At 50.8% G+C, this 21,877-nt stretch overlaps 1 protein-coding gene across 2 annotated transcripts; it reads left to right on the plus strand.

Annotated features, from left to right (window-relative positions):
- Positions 1–19,903, plus strand: Amotl2 (angiomotin like 2). Of its 2 annotated transcripts, none has more exons than XM_090323513.1 (10): positions 1–116; positions 3,580–4,372; positions 7,311–7,614; positions 8,581–8,725; positions 8,988–9,080; positions 11,255–11,550; positions 11,680–11,987; positions 12,831–13,045; positions 13,487–13,663; positions 18,608–19,903. In XM_090323513.1, the coding sequence occupies exons 2-10, from the start codon at positions 3,642–3,644 to the stop codon at positions 18,616–18,618; spliced, it is 2,280 nt and encodes a 759-aa protein (XP_090179639.1). In that variant the 5' UTR covers positions 1–116; positions 3,580–3,641; the 3' UTR covers positions 18,619–19,903. The 2 variants fall into 2 exon arrangements, with proteins under 2 accessions (XP_090179639.1, XP_090179638.1); XM_090323512.1 differs by lacking the exon at positions 18,608–19,903 and adding an exon at positions 14,141–14,248.
- The last annotated feature ends 1,974 nt before the right edge of the window (positions 19,904–21,877 follow it).

Raw genomic sequence — 21,877 nt, forward strand, 5'->3', positions numbered from 1 at the left:
TCCCGCGGGGGAACCTGAAACTCTCACATTCCTGGCATAGCAGCCGCCTCCAGCGCAGCACCGAGCCCGGGGCTGCGCGCTGGGGCCTGGGAGCCGCCACATCGTCGGCGCCACCGGTGAGTGCGCACCTCTGTCTGAGCTGAACCGGGCCCAGTCCGGCTGCGACCTTGGTGCTGAGCGCTCCAGGCACCCGCCGGGCAGTAGCGGTAAGGGTGGTCGCCATGCGACCCCAGGGGGGGGAATCGACGGAGGTGGGGGGGCGAGGCCCAAGCAGATGTGCCCCACCGGCAGCCGGGATCCCCCGCGCAGCCACCGCTAGCGTCCCCCGGGACGCCGTGCGCTCTTCCCAGGAAGGCGCCGAGCCCGGGTAGGGCCGCTCCTCCCGGGGTGCGCCACGCGGTGCGACCCGGCCGACTCCAGAGGCGCGCGGGTTCCCCACCGGGTGGCGGGACGGGGACTGGGAGTGAAGGAGAGGGGACTGAACTGGGGGATCTCGGGGTTGGTGTTTGGGACGGTGGTGGAGGCTCGGGGCCGTGGAACGTGACTGCGGGCGCCTCTTGCAGTTCAGACTACAGGGTCCTCGTGGCTGATCTGATTAGGTGGGGAGGCGGGGGCACAGGTGTCTTTGCCCCCCCTTCCCCAACTAGCCCAAGAATCCCTCTTTGTCTTGGTAAATCCTCTCTGGAGCCACCAACTGGCTCTCACTCAGAAGGAACGCAGCAGCCTGCAGTCCGGCCCGGTGACGTCAGCGCCGGGGTATTTGGAAAACAAAGAGGTTTAGGGAGGGAAAAGGGGACCCTAGACGCTTAAAAGACCTCCCCGGGCCACCTGCTCCCCTTTGCCATCTCGCCCTGGGCGCACAGGGTGGTTACCGGCGCTCGTGCTTGGCCTGAAGGTCGAGGTGAAGACGCGCACGCCCCGGCCTGAGTGAGAATCTGCCTTTCGTGATTATCTTTGGCTCCTCTGGCGAGCCGGAGCCCCCAGGTCAAGGCTGCTGACGGATGCCTGCTGGCTTAGGAGAGGGGTGACTTTTCTTTTCCGCAAGCTAGCACCGCTGGGGGGGCCGGAAAAGCACTTTTTGGTAACCGCTCGGCCGTGAGTATCTGGATGGCTGTCTGAGGGGCTTTGAGCAGGACAGAAGTGCCACGAGTCTAAGCCCGGACTGCCCGGTCCAGGCTTGGAGTGTTGGCGCGCCTGGAATTTGTAGGCCAGGCTCTGCATTCCTTCCTTCTCCGACAATGATTAAGTTAGGAAAAGCCCCGCAGAGGCAAAGCCATGTGAGCCGCGCTTCTGTTTGCTTGGGTTTTGCCCTGGTAACACAGGGTGTGTGTGGAGGGGTGGGGGGGGGGAACGGTAATTTGGTGCCAGGAATCCCGGGAACATCCCGTGTCCCCTGGACTAATCATTCCTCACTCGCAGCTGGAGTCCTGGGAGTGAAGCCATGGGCCCCCCACCCCCACCCCTTCTGCAATTGTGGCAGGACACTGGGGCTAGTTTTGTGGCAGAAAAGGGGGCTCACACGTCCCTGTGCCACACCTCCACCCCCATACACAAAGGATCCGTGTGGCAGACTTGTATTTTGTTTGGCTTTCCCTGAATCTCATTTTGGAGGTTTGTGTTGGAGGAGGCTGTGGAGAAAGCAGCTGGTGAGGAAAGCAGGAAGCCTTCCAGGCAGTGAGCTGCTTAGGAGACCAGCTTTGGAAGACAAAGCTTTCTCGAATATAATCTTCCCAAACTTTAGGCTCACAGCCCATGAGTCCCTGATAGCCAAGACCATCTCATTACTAACCTTCTTACCTCTCCAGTTGGTGCAATGGTTGTTACTCAGTGGTGATCCTTTGTGTGTCTAGAGGTCCACTGAGGGCTTTTTTTTTTCCCCTAAACAGCCAGTCTGCAGAGAGAGGACAATCATAAATCAAGAGACTTCCTGTCACTCTTTCTGTCCCTTGGCTCCGGTGCAGTTACAGTGAGCACACACTAGGTGACTGACCGCTCACCTTTGTGCCTCACCTTTGTGCCTCCTGTCACAAAGCCATCGATTATTGTCAGTTGCAGCCTCTCTTCAATTAACAAGCAGTCCCTTCTTTCTGCGTCTCCTGGCATTCTGATTGCAGCAGGTCATCCCTAGCAAGGTGTCTCAAATTTACCTGCAGCTGTTGTTGAAATGAAGACCAGGGGGTCTGTGGAGGATAGTTTAGAACTACTGTGAAGAGGCGGTGCTCAGAAATGAGGGCAGGGAGCATTTTGCTAGTGTTTCCATTGGGCTATTTTTTTTTTTGTTTTTATCAACTATCAATAAACTGGCGCCCTGTTCACCCCTACTTAGAAGAAGCAATTGGATCTGAGCTAGGCCTGTCCTGGAGTCACCTACCAGCCTGATTGATGGGTGGCTGGCTATGGAGATGGTGATTTCTGTTAGAAACTAGTTCCCTAGGTTTAGTGAGTCTCCATGAATACCGTTACAACAGTAATCATTTGCCAGGGAAGCTCAAAAGTCATTGCTTCATGGGGCTGGGAGTTTGGCCTAGTGGTTAAAGTGCTTGCCTAGCATGCATGAAGACCCGGGTTCAATTCCTCAGTACCACATATAGAAAAAAGCCAGAAGTGGTGCTGAGGCTCAAGTGGTAGAGCTCTAGCCTTGAGACAGTCCAAGGACAGTGCTCAGGCCCTGAGCTCAAGCCCAGGACTGGCAAAAAAAAAAAAAAGTCATTGCTTCATGATTCTGAATTGCATTCACAACCATATTTTCTGGCTTGTTTTTCTGTATATGTGTGAACTCAGGGCCTGAGCACTGTTGTTGAGCTTTCTCAAGGCTAGCACTCTACTTGAGCCTCAGCACCACTTCTGGCTTTTTTTTCTATGTATGTGGTACTGAGGAATTGAACCCGGGTCTTAGTGCATGCTAGGCAAGCACTCTACCACTAGGCCAAACTCCCAGCCCCCTTGCTTGACTTTTTTTCACTTAAGGCTGGTACTCTACCGCTTGAGCCAAGTCTCTACTTCAGGATTTTTGCTGGTTGGAGATAAGAGTCTTTGGATATGTCTGCCCAGGCTGGCTTCAAATCTGGATTCCCAGATCTCAGCCTCCTGAATAGCCAGGATTACAAGTGTGAGCCACTGTGCTTGGCTCTTCCTTTTGTTTTTGTTTGTTTTGTTCTGCAGGTCAGGGGGCTTGAACTGAGGGCCTTGGTACTGACACTGCACTTTTCTGCCCAAAGCTAATGCTCTACCCGTTTTGAGCCACAGCTCCAGTTCTGATTTTCTGCCTGGGCTGACTTGGAAAGGAGATCCTCAGGTCTCATGCTTCCGAATAGCTAGGATTACAGTTGTGATCTTCCAGTGTATGGCTTCTTTTTGTTTTCCACAGGGGAAACTGGCTCAGAAGTTTAGCAACTTGCTTTAGTATGTGTAAGTGTGGCATCTGAGCTTAGGCCTTCGTGTAACCTACCTATTCCAACCATGATCATTATATTTATGCTTTCAACCAGAGTGAAACAAAGTCCTTTACTTTTCCAAGTGTCCCCCACTGATTATCCTCTCTTTCCCTCTCCTTCCTCTCCCCCCCCCCACTCCCACCAGGTGCTCAGGGACCAGGTGCATGCACCTCATTGTCTAGGCAGTTGTGTGTGAGCAGAAGAAGCATGAGGACATTGGAAGATTCTTCAGGCACTGTCCTGCACCGCCTCATCCAGGAGCAGCTGCGCTATGGCAACCTGACTGAGACCCGTACCCTGCTGGCCATTCAGCAGCAGGCCCTGAGAGGTGGCGCTGGAGCTGGTGGCACAGGGAACCCTCAGGCCTCCCTAGAGATCTTGCCACCAGAGGACAACCAGGGGCTTCAACAGGCCACCAGGCAGGAGCCACAAGGCCAGGAGCACCAGGGTACTGAGCCCCACCTGGCGGAGAACACCCTCTACCGCCTGTGCCCACAGCCCAGCAAAGGCGAGGAGCTGCCGACCTACGAAGAGGCTAAAGTCCACTCACAGTACTATGCAGCCCAGCAGGCTGGGCCCCGGCCACATGTTGGGGACCGGGATCCTCGTGGTGCCCCCGGAGTTAGCCGGAGGCAAGATGAGGCTCTTCGGGACCTGAGGCATGGCCACGTGCGCTCCCTGAGTGAAAGGCTCCTACAGCTGTCTCTGGAGAGGAATGGTGCCCGCGCTCCCAGCCACATGAGTTCCTCCCACAGCTTCCCACAGCTGGCCCGCAGCCAGCAGGGCCCTCCACTCCGGGGTCCCCCTGCAGAAGGCCCAGAACCCCGTGGGCCTCCACCTCAATACCCACATGTTGTAGTCGCGCAAGAAACCACTGCTGTCACCGACCCAAGGTACCGAGCTCGAGGCAGCCCACACTTCCAACATGCTGAAGTCAGGTAAGTGGTTTGATCTCTCAAGCTCTTGCTTTCCTTCAATGTAGTGTCCCAGGCGGGCAGAGCCTCAAGGTCACACACCTAAAGTCTGAGCTGGCAAGATCCCATTCCCATGTCCCCATCAGTACCACAGGCCGCCTGATCGACTCCCTCCTTTCTGGGAAAGGGAGGCAAATAGCCAGAGGATCAAGCCAGAGGTTAAAGGGAGTATCATTGCTTTCATTCAGTGGTGGACCCCACTGTCTCAAGACAAGGAATAAAAATCACCATCAAACTATTTTCAAGGGGGGTCTCAAGAGTGACTGCTAGGCCAGGGTAGTTAGTGACTTAGTTTGAATGGAAGCTATCAGGGGATGCATTTAATGGTAAGTCGTGGGTAAGACATGGCTGCATTTAGAATGGAAGCAGGGAGAGAGTTACGGAGGAAGGAAACCAGATAATTTGCAGAAATACGGGTTGCTGGAAATGAGAGAAATCTCTCACCTGGCTGGACATCTTGTTATCCTTGCTCCCATCTTTCCCAGGGAGCAGGGGAGGGTTCCAGAACGCCACCCCTGTCAGAGGCACCCAAAGATTTGTAAACTCCCTTTCCTCCTGCAGTTCAGGGTCAAAGTCTGGTTCTTTTTGTGCCTGCTGAGTCTTCATTTAGTCACTTATTTTCCCACCATTTGGCCTTCCTTTGCTCTCAAGAAATGAGTGACCAGAAGTGAGTGATGTCATTGGTATGAAGGAACCAGGGGGGTGTAGCCAACCTTCAGTAGGTCCACACTCCTCCCCTGCCTTTATCTCCCCATTCTGGATGGTTTGGGAAGAGTTTCGGAAGCTGAGTGCAAGCTGAGTCCTGGCTTCTTCTTTTGGACCAAGTCTATAGTAGAACCCTGTCAGGAAAAGATAATAGTGAGTCAAGGAAATAGACTGTTCTACAGAACAAAAAGAAAGGGGAGGGGAAAGGGAGAACCTGGGAAGGCAAGTGTGAAAGGAAAGGAGAGGCTATTCTTAATTGGAGCTAAGTCATTTCCAAAGAATGCCGCTTGCATCTGCCTAGCCTCCTGCAGGGGACAGCAAGTTTAAGCCACCTGGAAAATGGCCACATTTATCAAGGAGGAGGGGTGAGTTTGGACATTCCTGGTATAGATGCTCTGCTCTGCTCCTACTAGAAGCCCAACTGTGGGTACCAGGAGAAGTTTCATATACCTGCTGGTCTCTCCTAGTTACATGAAGGGTGTTAAATGAATTGGGTCAGGGGCTTTTAGCCTAAGGTCATAAGATCCCTAGGCTTAGAGGGCTAGATTTGAGTGCTACAGGGAAGAGACCTAGAAGCAGAATTAAAAAATTCCTCGTGAAACTGAAGACTGTTGTGATAGGTGGAGTCACAAGGCTTGGCAAAGAACTCTTGATCTCCCTGCCCTGCCTCAGCCTCTTTTTTTGCTTTTTCCTCCATGACACCAATGCATGGGGCCAGTAAAACACCCAACTTAATGATTACATACATGGTCCAAGAGAAAGCTGAAATCCCAATAAACAGGTGCACAGACGGACTGCCATTATAGGAGAACCTTCCCAGAAACCTGCCAGGCCTAGTACTTGTAGCTGGAGACCCTGATTTAGCAGAAGAAAGGTGATATGGGCTGAGACACTTGCACAGAGTAAAACAACTGATATCTCCTTCCCCATGTCCCTCTCCCCGCCCCCCACTGTCATGACCCATTCGTTTGACTGGAGCTGAGATTTACCTGACATTTATCTCAGTGTTGGAACCTTAACTTGCATCTTCCAAAAGCACTTTGGGTATTGGGGCTATGGGGGGAACAGGACCTGAATAGGACTAAGAAGGAGAAAACCTAAGTGTTACAGACATGAAGCTGGTGACACATACCAGGCACAGTGTAGCTGCTGGGGCCCTGCCACCAAATGGTCCCAGGTTCTGCAAGACTGAATTCAGTTATACTCCAAGTGGTCATCCCAAAAGAACCTTCCACTGATTATAAGTATGTTGGGTAAATTTTTCTTATTTTTTTTTGCCAGTCCTGGGACTTGAACTCAATCTAGGCAGTTGTCCTTTAGCTTTCTCAAGGCTAGCACTCTCCCACTTGAGCACAACACTACTTCTGGCTTTTTCTATGTATGTGGTACCGAGGAATTAAACCCAGGGCTTCATACGTGCTAGGCAAGCACTCTACCACTAGGCCATACTCCCGGCCCCCATTTTTCTATTTTTGGGGGGTGGGGAGATCATGGGGCTTGAACTCTGGGCCCTGTCCCTGAGCTCTTCAGCTCAAGCCTACTGCCCTACCCTTGAGCCACAGCCCCACTTCCCATTTTCTAGTGGTTAATTAGAGTCTCTTGGCTTTGTATTACCCAGGCTGTCTTTGAACCGAGCTCCTCAGATCTCAGCCTCCAAAGTAGCTAGGATTACAGGTGTGAGCCACTGTGCCCTGCTTCCCATTTTTCTTCTTCCTTTTTTTTTTTGCCAGTCCTGGGCTTGAGCTCAGGGCCTGAGCACTGTCCTTGGACTTTCTCAAGGCTAGAGCTCTACCACTTGAGCCTCAGCACCACTTCCGGCTTTTTGCTATGTATGTGGTACCGAGGAATCGAACCTGGGTCTTCATGCATGCTAGGCAAGCACTTTAACCACTAGGCCAAACTCCCGGCCCCCCCATTTTTCTTAAACAGCAGTTTAAATAACAGTAATTGGGCCCAAAATAACTGGAGGCTGATACCAAAGCCCACGGCCAACACAGTAGGTCCCAGTGAAAAATAAGCATTCTGACATTAATCTCCCACCTTGCTATTTGGCCCCTTCAGAAAAAAACATTCTCCTGCTCTCTGATGACTAAAATATTGAGTAGTGAATGATGCATGGTGGTATTAGTAATTTATTGCTTTTAGCTGAGGAGGTGTCTATGGTTTCTATCAACTAACTGTTCCTCTTCTGTTCCAGGATCCTGCAGGCCCAGGTACCCCCTGTGTTCCTCCAGCAGCAACAGTACCAGTATCTGCAGCAGCCCCAGGAGCACCCCCCACCCCCACATCCAGCCACTCTCGGCCATGGCCCCTTGGGCTCCCTCAGTCCACCTGTAGTGGAGGGCCCAACAAGTACCCAGGCCACTTCGACCACCCCAGGCCATGCCCACTTGGCCCAGATGGAGACTCTTCTAAGGGAAAATGCCAGGCTGCAGCGGGATAATGACAGGCTGCAGAGGGAGCTGGAAAGCTCCATGGAGAAAGCAGGCCGCATGGAGAAGGTAGGCCTTGAAGGGTGCAGGGGACTGAGGGGAGGGGGCAGGGCAAAGGGGGCCAGAGAAGCCTGAAAGCCTGTATCTGACTGGATTTAGTACCACCCTCCTGTCTCCCAGTCTCCTTTATCCCTCCTGTACCCCCTCCTCCAAGCTGATTCCAGACAACTGTGGAACAGCTGAGAGACCTACAGGCCGGCAGCAGGAGCAGTTGCTGGCCAGTGGCTCTTAGAAAGAGCTCATTCACCAGCTAGCACCTTCACCCTGCACCATCCACGCCCCCCCCCACTTCCAGGGATACCTCCCATAGAGAGCCCTTTGTATCCCCCACACAACAGCCAGTCTGTTCCTAGGCTAACCCTAGCCAAAGAGAAAGCTCCTCCTTTTTTTGAGAGGGGGAGAATGACTTGTTGGCATGGCAAGCCAGCTAGGAGCACGTGTAGGACCTGTGGCTGCCAAGTGGGAAGGGCAGCTGGAGCCAGGCAGCCCTCTGTGTCGATGGTCACTTCTTGAGGGAAGCAGATGCTGTACACACACAGCCTCCATGGTTGTCTTCAGGTGTTCAGCGTAGATGGAACCACCTAGAATAGGCCCACCCCTGGCCCTTTGTCCTCTTGATTTCTCAATAGATGCCAGCCAGAAGTAGCATGCCTCTTTCTGAACACTGGAAATAGGAAATCTCTATCTCGTCTCCTAGGAGCAGCCACTCAGAGAGTTCCTGTGTCTAAATCAGTCAGGGTCCAATGCTTGGGTCCCTGTTGGAGCAGGAAAAAAAAAAGCAAGAAAGCTTAGAACTGGATCACTTGGCCCTTTCTCTTCAGGTCTCCTTCCAGTGCAAAATGCTTGCATCTCTTGATGGCTCCAGTTTTGTTTCGTCTTAATCCTCTCTTTTCTGCTGAGAAGTGGCTACATGTCTTAGGATCATTCCCAAGGAACGTTTCCCTTTCTTCAGTTTGTGCTTGTCTGCCTTTGCAGCTTGAGAACGAAATCCAGCGGCTGTCTGAGGCCCACGAGAGCCTGACCCGGGCCTCTTCCAAACGTGAGGCCCTGGAGAAAACCATGAGGAATAAGATGGACAGTGAAATGAGAAGGCTACAGGACTTCAACCGTGATCTTAGAGGTGAGAGTTGCATGCATGTGAGGACTGAGAATTGGGGATCATCTGTAGAGCCTGGGGTGCTGCATTCTAGAGGAGATTCAGAACTTCTGTAAGCAAACAGAAGCACATATTGACCAAGAGCAGGAATGTGCTTCTCTCTCTTTTGTGCGACTCCCCATGTCCTTTCCCCAGCTTGGAGCATGTAAGCTTACAGACAGAACCCCCAGGCAGGCTACATCATCACCTGACACTAAAACATATGTTCGTTCTTCATTTGAAACAGAGAGATTGGAGTCTGCAAACCGTCATTTGGCAAGCAAGTCCCAGGAGGCCCAAGCAGGTAGTCAGGACATGGTGGCCAAGCTGCTTGCTCAAAGTGAGTAGAAGTCCTAAGAACCCTGGGTGTGCCAGAAAAGGGACCACTGGCCCCTCTGGACGGGGCCTTTGTAAAGCATTTTACTGGGGGGGGGGGGCACAGATTTACTAACTTGTTTACTGTGTGCCCAACACTAGACTAGACCTGGGAGAAGATGTGGTGGTTCTACGTTTATTGAAAAGCTATGAGAGGGTGCCTATGAGAGGGTGTAGGGTGAGGCTAGGTAACTCTGTCAATAAGTAGGAACACGGGAGAATGAAGAAGGAATTTCCTGGGGAGCTGGAGGCAGCAGAAAGCCGAGTGTGTGAGAACAGGTTAGAGCTAGCTGGGCCTCGGAAAGTAGCCAAGTAGAAAGAAGCACCAGAGATAGCCGAAAGCAGTGAGCCCTGGAGCTTAACCAATAGGGACAGTCTAAAAGAAGGGGCTGAGGAAGTCTCCTTGTAAAGACATGGGTACTGGCTGGCATCAGTGAAGGGTGGCGAAGTTTATTGGCTCTTATTACTTCCTTGTTCTTTAGCAGAACTGGGCTGAGTACCCCCTGGCTGGTGCTCAGAGGGTGGGAACAGGCCCTACAAGTGGCCTGAAGGGCAAGAAAGAGGGATAAGCAGAGGGTAGATCTAATATGGGAAGCCTACCAGGGAATGGGGGTCAAAGCACTAATTAGAACAGTGCTCTGGGGAGGAGTAAATTAATCTGTACTTGGGTAGGGGGAATCAAGGTATCAGTGATTAAAGGGTCTCTAGTTTTTCCGAGCTTAGTTTAGTGAAAGAAAGGAAGCCTTGGAGCCGGTTTCTGGACCCCTATGAGAAAGGGGACCTGGGGGAGTGGGGAGGCAGGCCTGGAGGCCAGAGGCCTTTCCCCTCCCTAGGGAGCTAGCTAGCGCCAGGCTGTTCTTGGCTTCTCCTCAGAGCCATTAATCTCCAGCCATGGCTGACCTGGATGCCTAGCATTCCAGAGCTGCTGGGGCTGTTCTGCTCTGGGCTTGCCCCCCCCTTCTCTCTCCCAGGGAGCAGCCTGTCCCCCCTGCCTCCTCCTTGCCCAGCTTTGGGAGGGAGGAGAAGAGGGTGGAGGACCTCCTTCCTTCCAAGGAGCATGTGCATCTCCCTTTCCCCTTCCTCTAGAACCTCCCCCATCCCCCGCCTGTGGTTTTTGTGTCCTAGTGGCCCCCAAGTCTCCCAGTTCACACAAAGGTATCTTAGAAGTGGTACAAGGCTACAGGAAATTTCTAGAACAGAAGGCTAGATCCACTGGCTTTACCACCTGAGGGCTAAAGAAACCCAGGCAACTGTATTTCTTTCAAAACAGTTAGCTCTAAGCAAGATACCTGATCTCTTCTTTATGTGTCTTCCCTCTCCCCGCCCCCCTGGCCCCCACTCAAACAGCCCCAGCACAGAAGGGTGGTTCTCATCACCATTGCTGGCTACTTCTTCCCTAAGCGAGCCATAGATCATGCAGCACTAACCTGGGTCTAACCCTTCTCTCTGCTCAAGCCTTGAGAAGCTGGCCTTGACTTTCCAAAGCCTGACTGCTAGCTGTGCCCCTTTTGGACAAGAGTTTTTTTGTTGCTGTTGTCTTTTTTGGGGGGAGGGGGGTCATTTTTGTCTTCTATTGGCCATAGAGTTTGATCTCCGGGCCTGGGCGCTATCCCTGAGCTGGCCAGCTTAAGATGTTAACACTTCTGAGGCACATCAATCACTTCCAGTTTTGGAACTTTTGTGCCCAGGCTGGTTTTGAACCATGATCTTCAGACCATGAGCTACTGGCACTCAACAGGAATTTTTTTGTATGTGTGTTGTTTTTCATTGTGCTGCAGTGCTGGCATTTCTTTATGAGCCTGGTTAATCCACAGGAGGGTCCTCCAAACCATAGAAGGAACAGGAAAGGACTGGGCCTGCAAAACGACCCCCCCAAGTCCACTTAAGGGGAACACAGTGGCAAATGCCTCATGGCACAGCCAAGCATAGACTGGAGGCTTCGGAGCCAGGACAACATGGTTTCCATTTGACAACACCATTCACCTGCCATGCATTCCCCCTCCCTGTGTAAGTTGAGGGCCAAATTCCTACTTGGAGTCATCGGAAGGTACAGTGGAGTAAGATGTTTGAGTCCAGCAGGTAAAGGACTAGTTAGCAGGGTCACCATCACTGCCTGAGCCCCTGTCGTTGTCCCTGCAGGTTATGAACAGCAGCAGGAGCAGGAAAAGCTAGAGCGGGAGATGGCACTGCTGCGCAGTGGCCTTGAGGACCAGCGGCGGCGGGCTGAGCTGCTGGAGCAGGCTTTGGGCAATGCTCAGGGCCGAGCTGCCCGAGCTGAAGAGGAGCTGCGGAAGAAGCAGGCCTACGTGGAGAAGGTGGAGCGGCTACAGCAGGCACTTGGGCAGCTGCAGGCCGCCTGCGAGAAGCGGGAGCAGCTAGAATTGCGCCTGCGGACTCGCCTGGAGCAGGAACTCAAGGCCCTGCGTGCCCAGCAGGTGAGTCTGGAGGGCCTATGGAGGTGGCAGAGCTGGGGATATTTTTGAGAGTCCTTGACTGAGATCAAGGACCATTGGCCATGGGACTTCATCCTTCACCCTTGACCATGGTTGCTCCTTATTCTGCAGAGACAGACAGGCACCCTGAGTGGTGGCAGTAGCCATGGTGGGTCCCAAGAGCTCAGTGCCCTGCGACTATCAGAACAACTGAGAGAGAAAGAGGAGCAGATCCTGGCACTAGAGGCCGACATGACCAAGTGGGAGCAGAAATATTTGGAAGAGCGAGCCATGAGGCAATTTGCCATGGATGCAGCTGCCACTGCAGCCGCCCAGCGGGATACCACACTTATCCGCCACTCCCCTCAGCCCTCACCCAGCAGCAGCTTCAATGAGGGTCTGCTCGCCGGAGGCCACAGGCACCAGGAGATGGAAAGCAGGTTCGACACAGCAGACCAGACCCAAGGGACCCCTGAGGAAGAGGGTTGGGGTGGCCAGTTTTCTGTGCTGTCCTTTTTTTTTTTTTTTTTTAATTTTCTGCCAGTCCTGGGCTTGAGCTCAGGGCCTGAGCACCGTCCTTAGGCTTTCTCAAGGCTAGAGCTCTACCACTTGAGCCACAGCACCACTTCTGACTTTTTCTGTGTTTGTGGTACTGAGGAATCAAACCCAGGGTTTCAAGCCTGAGCTTCTTTTGCTCAAGGTTAATTCCCTGCCACCTGAGCTACAGCACCACTTTTGGTTTTTTTCTGTTTATATGGTACCAAGGAATGGAACCCAAGGCTTAATGCATGTTGGGCAAGCACTGTAACACTCAGACACATTCTCAGCCCAGTCCTTCGTTTCTGATCCACAGGCCCTTTCCCCACTCAGCTCAGCAGGCATTTCTGACCACAGAATTTTGATAGACAGGAAATTGTCCACTCAGGAGACTGACTATGGAGCTGTTGGACATCCTTCTAGGTTATGCCTGACTCTTCAAGAGCATTGCCCTTTTAGGAAGAGTAAGAGTTATACAGTGCTAGCAGCGAGACTGGGACCTGCCCCTGAGCATGCGCCTTAGCAGTATCAGATGGCTTAGAGCCTCAAGCACGCTGGTAGTTTCTGGAGCCTGAGCTTAAGACCATCAACTGCAGGGCTGTGGTGACATTTCTTCAGGCCCGCCTAGGCCCATCCTAGGATCTGTAGGGAAGACAGGAGATCTCACCTGTGTCTGGCAAAAGGTGGGCTGGGAGGCGGTGTTGGATTAGTAGGTCTGACCGTAGGGGCGTGGCTTTCTCCCTCAGGTTGAAGGTTCTTCATGCCCAGATCTTAGAGAAGGATGCAGTGATCAAAGTCCTCCAGCAACGCTCCAGGAAAGACCCTGGCAAGGCCATCCAAGGGTCCCTGCGGCCTGCCAAGTCGGTGCCATCTATCTTCGCAGCCACTGCAGGAACCCAGGGCTGGCAAGGACTGTCAACCAGTGAGCGCCAAGCAGATGTTCCTGCCCGGCTCACAGGAGGTAAGAGGAAGAAGGCTGGTGGTGCAATGAAGACAAGAACTTCTTAGACCTAAACAGATTGCCAGGGACCTTTCCGCCCAGAATCAAGGCTCACCAGAGTGAAGAGGAGTGCTAGCACATCCCCACACATTCTATCACCTGCTTAGCCATCCAAGTAAAAGCAACTCCCCGTGCAGTATGCCTTCTAAACAAGCCCTGGTGACTTCTAAGCAGATACCTCAGAACTAGAGGTATCTATAAAGAGGGAGGGAGCTCACCATTTTAAACATCTGGAAGCTAATCCAACCTGAAAAATCAGTAGCATTTGTGACTTATCAGACTTGCAGATCGAGAGCCACCCACAAATGCCCAGAAGGCCCTGGGTTCACTTAGGGAGCTCTTTCTTTGGGGTCACATCTTGTCAGCCAGACTGTAACCACCAACTTTCTCTGTTTTCCACAGACAGAGCACCCATGGAGGAACTGGTAGCCACAGCTACCCCTGCCACTCACGCCAAACACGGGAGCAGAGACGGGAGCACCCAGACTGATGGCCTTCCAGACAGCACCCCTGCCTGCCTGGCTCCAGAACCCAACAGTTTCCTGGGGTGCAGCGGTGGCCAGAGGGCAGCTTCTCTAGGTAAGCCCTCTACTTTTCCTGGCCTATACCGAGAGTATGGGAGCAAGTCTAGGAAAGGAGAAACTTGAGAAGAGGCCCTTTTTTTCTTTTTTAGCTTCCCTTTCACATTAGCCTTTGCATATTTGTCTGTGTCTCATGATCTCAGAAAACCACAGGCATGAGAGGAATTCTGCAACCTCCCTCCCCTCCCCAGGGGGAAGGGCTATCTCCCTCTCCCCCCCCAACCAGCTCCTTTGAGCCCTCCAACCAGTTTATAGTCCTGAATAAATGCCATCTTCTACACTGAAACTTGGTAGTCTGGGTCAAGAATTGAAAGGGAACAAAATATTGTGTTTGGTGGCCAAGTTATAGGAACCAGGGCAACTGAAGGGGGGGCAGGGCAGGAGTTGATGAGAGAGTGTCCTGTCTTTAAAATGTGCTAGGATGAAGCATTGCTGCTAACCCTCACGGCTTGCGCCTATGGTCTTGTCTCTCCAGACTCTGTAGCCTCGTCCCGAGCCCAGGACCTGTCAGATATGGTGGAGATACTGATCTGAAAGGAAGGAGTGGGTTTCTTGAGGACCCTGAATCATGCCCTCACCACTGCCATTCTCCGCCATTCCAGCCACTCCCTCCAACTGCTGGCTCCTCACTTTTCCTCTGCCACTGACTATCTCTTCCTGGGAGCTCATGGAGAGGTGTGTTGTTGGGGATGGGGGACCTGAGAGAGCTCGGCACCTTGAAGACTCCTTTAGGCCATCGTCTTCCTGTACCTATGGAGAAGGATGATCCATCTTTCACCAGCTGGATGGGTGAAAGGAGTAGAGTTCAGGCCTCTCCTGCCCTTCCTGTTCATACTCAGAGAGGAAGAGGGAAATGTGTTAGTTTGGAAAGCTGATTCCCCAGACTGGCACTAGCCCAGGTTTGTTTTCTGGTTTAAGTATGGCCCCAGCCAGCCTCACCCACTCCTCAGTTCCTCACTGCCTTCTTGGGGTCACTCAGACTGAAGACTGTTGAAGGCGTGAGACTCAGAGAAATCACTGTCTTGTCCTTTACTTGGTGTGGTTTAGGGGCCATTTGTGTGGACCAGGGACAGTGTGTAGTTTGTATATAATTCCCTTTTCTCTGGGAACAGAAGATTGAAGCATGCTGGTTCACATTCATGTCCATGGGCTGAGCTGCCCATCCCTGCTGTCACGGTTCTGGAAACTTCTCACTGGTCTCTGAGTAACTTCTCCTCTTCCTCGATTCCTTGGCCCATGAACTGTGATGATGCTGGTTGATTCTTGAGACATTGGTTGCCCCTTTTCCTACATGTAGAGCCCTTGTTATGATGCAACTTGGCTGGCTCCATAGTTCCTGTCCATGGGATTTCCTGACAATTTGGTTATAAACTGAGCCCGACGAAATGAGCCAGCACACAATGGACATCTGCCAAGACCACCTGTGGGCTTTTGGGTGGCCCTACCCACTACCAGTTTTGAACTAATGGGACTTTGTGTCTTGTCCTTGTGTTTTTTTTTCTGCCTGGAGGGAGGAAACTATGGTGTTGGAAATTGGTCTTCTGAGTGGAGCCTCAATCTTAAAAAATGGCACCCACGAGGCTGGTTCCTCAAGCCACCCTTTGCCCAGCTCTGGAGCAGGGACATGACACTGGGAATGAGGAAGAGGTATCCATATGGCAGCCTCATACTCATCAGCAGTGACTTCCAGTCATAAAATCCCCCAATTCAGCACCAAGAGCAATTGGTGGATTTTTTTTTTTTTTAGCAGTTTTTGTCTTTAATTGTTTTCTTGTTGCTGATATTTCAGATTTTCATGTTTTTCTTTCCTTTTTTTTTTTCTTTTACTGTTTCTAAGTTCTATATGTGTTCTATCCTGACAGTTTCTTAAGTTTTCTTTTTAAACATTTGCATTTGCTGGACAACTGCATAATTTTTTAAAAAAATTATTGTGCCCCTGTTTAAAGCTGAAAAATACATTTGGTTCATGTGCATTGTTTACAAAAACCAAAAGAAAAAAAAACAGGAGGAAAAAAGGCAAAAATATTGTGAAAGAAAAAAAGCAACTTAATATATTTTGGATTAATATTTGGTATTTCTTTTTAAAGTATTTTTTTGTGCTGTGAACATTTTCTGCCAAAGATCATGATGTGTGTCTGTATGTTTTTAAGTTATCGTAAATATTTAAAAAATGTAAACATGGCCGTTTTTGTTATGCTACCCTGAACCAGGACTGCTGCTGCATTCCACTGGGTATAACAGTATTTTAATTAAAAAACAATTACAAATGGTGTCTTTTTCTTCTATTTAAGACCAGTCTCTGTGCATGCGTGCGTGCATGCATGGTGTGTGTGTCTGTGTGTGTAACCTGGGCTTATCTCAAACCTTCCAATGTCCTCGGGCCTCCCAAATGCTGGGAATACAAACATGTCCCACCAAGCCTGCCTACTTGCACCATTACTTGTAAAATGTCTTAGTATGGGTGGTTGGTGGGTGAGTTGACCCTGAGGAAAGGAAAGAGGGTGAGAATCACACAGGGCCACCCTTGTCATATTCCATTCTCTTCAAGAACCGTAGACAAACTGCATTAAGGAAAGAGTTGGAATGAGGACATAGTTTGCGTTTGTTTCCCCACACAAGACTTCTTTTCCTGTCAGGCTGGCTTTGAACAGCAATCCTGAGATCTCAGCCTACTGAGTGGCTAGGTTTATAGATGTGAGCCACTGTCTCACTGGATGCTTTTTTTTTTTTTTTCCTTTCCTGAAGCTCTGGAAAAGTATGTTGCTCCACCATTATGCTTTGGCATTCCCGATGGGGATGTGGGCAGGCAGGCAGGCAGGCAGACAGGTTATGGGACATGTGACAGCAAGCTACTCCCCTGACTGGATGAAACTGTCAAGGCAGGGGTAGGTACTGGACAGACATGATGCATAACCAAGCTGAGATTCTAAGGCAGGGTGTCTTCTGGCCAGACTGCATGCCTGTAAGAATGGAGTGGAGCAGGTGCAAGAATTTAGAACATCCAAGGACTTTTTCAACTTTGCAGATGGCGGTGGACCTTGCTAAATAGGGATCTCACCCCACCCTCCAGTCTGCCTCTTGCCACCAGAGCAATGCCAAGCTGCAGTTTCAGCTGCAGTTTCAGCTGCCAGTTTCAGCTGCAGAGATGGGTCCCTCACCTGAGACTCAAGCCTGGTCTCGGAGGTAGTTGGAATAATGGGACACCTGCTCTTTTCCCCTCATTGGTCCTCTGCTGAGACTTGGTGTCCAAAGCAAATTGGCAGTGACTAGTAGGGGGGTTCCAAAGAGACTCCCATTCAGTTCCACTTACCACCTTCACCTCAAGAGCTCTGGTATGACAGTCTAGATCTGTAAGCAGTCAATCCTAACAAGACACTCACCTACCTTGGCCAAGGACTTTGAATGAAAACATTCTGTGGATGTAATATGCTGCCACATTTATATGCCTTTGGCACAGATGGTCGGGGGGGAAAGAATGAAAAAATTGATCCCAATGTATTAGTACATGCATGTGGGCACATATGTGTCCTAGAGAAAGATACAAGAAGCAACCCTTGCTTTTGATCCTGTGGGATTCTTTAGACAAATGCACCCCAGTGAAGTCATCTCAGAAGGGGTTGCATGTGCCACTCATGCACTTGGAAATGCAGCCTAACCAAGCTCTGGGAATGGCAAAAATTACAAGCTGAGGATGGTTAGGCAGGCCTCAGAGAGGGAGGTGTCTGTCCCTGGTGTCTGAACACCTGTAAAGGGGTGGGGCCTACACCAGAGCCTGGGTGGCTCTCCTTGGCCCTTCTGAGGCCAAGTACCTCTTTGAGGTGGCAGACCTCACCTGCCTGTTCTGCAGGCTCAAAGGTGTAACACATTGCTCCCTCCCTCCCCCACACTTGGAGATCAGCCTAGGAGCTCTGAGCAACTGCCCCAACTTCTTTCTCTCCTTTCCTCAGCTCCTAGTTAATAATTGTTAACTTTCTCCCTGGCTTGAGCATATTCCAGGTTCCTAGAGCTAAAAAAAAAATGCCAAGTAAATTGAGGCCCAACAACCAAGGCCACCTCAATTGCCCCCATCAACATCCCCAGCTGGATAGGAAACTTGTTTGCAGTGTCACCACTGTCTTGATTCCAACACAGGTGAGGGACTTGGTTAAACTGCAAAGTCATACACACACACACACACACACACACACACACACACACACACACACACACACACACACACACACAGCACTCTGGCTGTGTGTGACTGAGCTCTCTGAAGGCAGCCCAGCAACAGAGCAATGCTTCATAGACTAGACATGCCTGGGTACAACAGAGGTACTAAGTGTCACAAATAAGCTCTCAGTATCCTTTGGGGGGGGAAATAGTATTCACATGCCATAAGATTCAGACCTATGCAATCCACTGGTACTTTACAAAGCCAGCAAATCAGCTATGGGTCATCACCACATGCCCTACTTGTATCCCTACTACATCATCTGCTTCAGTCCTATCAGATAACTTCCCCAGGACAATTCTATGAACTTCTCTTTCCTCTGACCTTAAGCTTGCAGGGTCTGCCCAAGGCTTTCCAGAGCAGAGCAGGATTGACAATGGGGGTAAATCCAGTCTGGGGGAGTCTTTGTAAGATGAATAATGCAATATGGTCTAGAACTTATCTGCATGGGGCACTGGGTGCTTGCTGGGTCCTGTCAGGGATGATTCTCTAGGAGGTGATTTGTTGTTGTTGTTATTTTGCTGGTCCTAGGGCTTGAACTCAGGGCCTAGGCACTGTCCCGAGCTGCTTTTGCTCAAGGATAGCACTCTACCACAGCACCACTTCTGGCTTTTTTTTTTGTTTGTTTATGTGATACTGAGCAATTGAACCCAGCGTCTTGTGCTGGGCAAGTACTCTACCACTTGAGCCACAGTCCCAGCCTCATGGATTTATTTTTGTCTCTTCCAGGAGAGGCTTAGAGCTGGAGATGGGAGGAGGATGAAATGTTTCATCTTGGAGAAGTACCACCAAAGGAGCCTGGAGAAGACACCACAAAAGATGTCCCCAGAGAGCTTGGAGAGCAGACTCGACCAGGATTCAGATCTGTGGCTGGTCCATCTCTGCACCCTGTCCCCACCCACCAAACCAAACCTCCAGCCTCCAGCTTAGAGTAGCCACTCTCAACTGTAATGTGACAGTGGCCACTCAGTTGTAATAAGGACACACATTTCTTCTCCACTCACAGAACCTATGGGCTCTCAACTCTGAGCAAGCCAAGTGTCACAGTCTGTCCTCAGATAAACTGGCTTTTGCGAAGCCAAAGGCTTCTACCTGGGGGCACATTCCAAGTGTGTTGGGCAAGCGCATGATCATTTCCCTGTTCAGGTTTGTTTCTTGCATCAGTTTGACCTTCCTTCCCAGCTTCTGGAGGCCCCGCCCAGACTCTCCCCTGCCCTAGCTGCTTGCTCAACGGTGCACTATGGAAACCTCACCGCACATTGCATCAGCAGCCAAAATACCTGAATCCATGCTGCTGAGTGACTAACTGCACAAGCCTCGGCTAAGACAGTGGCTCAAGATGACAGGAATCCTCTTAGCTTAAAAAGTATCCTAAGGATACTTCTCTAAGGTGTAGGGTCTCTGCCTCAACTGACTTATCTTTTCTCTATTTTTCTTTACTTGGCCATACCATCTCTTCATTCATTCACTTATTCATTCATTCATGTTACAAGTGTTATATTGAGTGCATGCCATGTGCTTTACTAGCACTGTGACAGGTCCCAAGGTACAGTCACAAATAAGGCAAATGGGGCCGCGAGTTTGGCCTAGTGGTAGAGTGCTTTGCCTACCATGCGTGAAGACCCGGGTTCAATTCCTCAATACCACATATGTAGAAAAAAGCCAGAAGTGGTGCTGAGGCTCAAGCAGTAGAGCTCTAGCCTTGAGAAAGTCCAAGGAAGTGCACAGGCCCTGAGCTCAAGCCCAGGACTGGCAAAAAACAAAAACAAATAAGGCAAATGATATGTCCCAACATTTCTATGTCTCTACCATCTGTTTGACTTTTGTACCTCAAGCCAACCCCAGGGTACTCAGAAGTTAGATAAAAATGAATATTCTTGGTCGAGAGTTTGGCCTAGTATGCACAAACACCCGTGTTTGATTCCTCAGTACCACATACATATAAAAAAAGCCGGAAGTGGTGCTGTGGTTCAAGGACAGTGTTAAGGCCCTCAGTTCAAGCCCCAGGACTGACAAATTAAAAAAATAAAAAGATGACTATTCTTGTCAAAGACTGACTGGTCTTCATCTACGTCCCTGGTATCTCATCAGGTACCTGTACAGACCCAGCCACGAAAATAATAGGTAGAAGCTGGGCACAGTGGCTCACATCTGTAATCCTAGCTACCCAGGAGGCTGAAATCTGAGGATCACAGTTCAAAGCCAGCCTGGGCACTAATGACCATGAGTCTCTTATCTCCAATTTACCACTAGAAAACTGGAAGTGGCACTGTGGCTCAAAGGGTAGGGCAGTAGCCTTAAGCTCAAGAGCTCAAGGACAACACCCAGGGGTAGGGTGGTAGCCTTGAGCTGAAGAGCTCAGGGACAGCCCCACAACTGATCAAAAAAAAAAAAAAAAAAAAAGGAGGAGGAGGAGGAAGAGGTTCCTATTGTGCCATGTTCCTCATCCCTAGCCTTTGCATGTGCTGTTCTTGTCCCCTCTCATTTGTCCCCCAGTATGACCCTAACTTCCTCCTGGAAGCCTCCTTTCTTCCACTCTCTTTACCTTCCTGTGGTACCATGAGAGAGAAGAGACACTTGAAGGCTGAGGGCCACCTTGCTATGGCTCTGCTTAGTTAGAAAAGAAGCCAGGGGTGAGAAAAGAATGACCTTCTCATTTATCCTAAGGCTTGTCTCTCCCTGTGCTGCAGTCACAAATGACCCCCGCCCCCCCCCCCCAACAAGGCTAGAACAGTAGCCCCTGAGGCTATTTTTACTAGAGACCCCAATTCCCTAGTCCTTGACCAATCCCCAGTTTCTTCTCAGGAAATGGGAGAGGAAGAAAGGGACTCTGTGGGTGGTGTCTTCAGGTCAGAGTAGGAGAATCTGAGCCTAAGGGCCTGGGCCAAGCCAAGAGCAGTGGATGAACAGGTGCTGTGGGTGTATGAGCCTAGAACCAGCCCTGCTGGATGGCTGGCCCCTGAATCAGGCCCAAATGCTAATGGTCACGTGGGCCTGGGCCAGCCCAGCCATGGGAATAGCAGGCGGAACCAGAACTCCCTCTACCCCTAAGAGAGCTTCTCTTGTCTGACTCTGTCAACCATAAGCTCCCTCTGGGAGTAGGCCAGAGATGGGGTGGGGCAGAAAAATTTTATCAGGCAGCAGTTCCCAGCCACAGTGGATGGTACTTGGGTCTGAAGGACAATTTACAGGGGCTCAGACAAATCACACAAAGATCAGAGCCAAGCAGAGACACAGCCCCTTCTCCCTAGAGTCCTCATGTAATTTCCAGGTCCAATCCTCCTCTTCCTCTCTAGAAGTAGAAGCCCTGTAATCAAGGGAGTGGGGAGGGAATCAATGATGCCTCCAGGAAATAAAACAGTATGTCTTCCAGTCCCTGCATCTCCTGTTTTCCAAGTCCTCAAGAAAGCAGGACCCTTCCAGTGCCATGAGAAAGACTGGTCTATGCACCTGCCAGCATTCCTCAGGTCAGGCAACCTGGTCAAAGGTCTGTGTCTGTCCATGGCCTGCACCATTCCCCCCACATTGGTCCTTCAGAGTCTGGACTCAGGGAACAATAGGGCCAAGGCATGGAATGTATGTCAGAGCCTTTGTTACTGAAGAATACCTCTTCTACAAATACCTAGGATGGGCTGGGAGTTTGGCCTAGTGGTAGAGTGCTTGCCTACCATGCACGAAGACCGGGGTTCAATTCCTTAGTACCACATACATAGAAAAAAAGCCAGAAGTGGTGCTGAGGCTCAAGTGGTAGAGCTCTAGGCTTGAGAAACTCCAAGGACAGTGCTCAGGCCCTGAGCTCAAGCCCAGGACTGACAAAAAAAAATACCTAGGATGTCCCTCCTCTGGGAAAGACACTGATCTAGATGTTAAGAAGACAGTGGAAAAGAATGTAGATACAAATCCCTGTCAGGAATGCAGCATAGTGGTAGAGTGCTTGCCTAGCATGTATGAAGCCCTGGGTTTGATTGCTCAATACCACCTACACAGAAAAAGCTAGAA

This window comes from Megascapheus bottae, chromosome 32 (assembly GCF_031878675.1).
Source record: "Megascapheus bottae isolate mThoBot1 chromosome 32, mThoBot2.hap1, whole genome shotgun sequence".
NCBI classification, from domain to species: domain Eukaryota; kingdom Metazoa; phylum Chordata; class Mammalia; order Rodentia; family Geomyidae; genus Megascapheus; species Megascapheus bottae.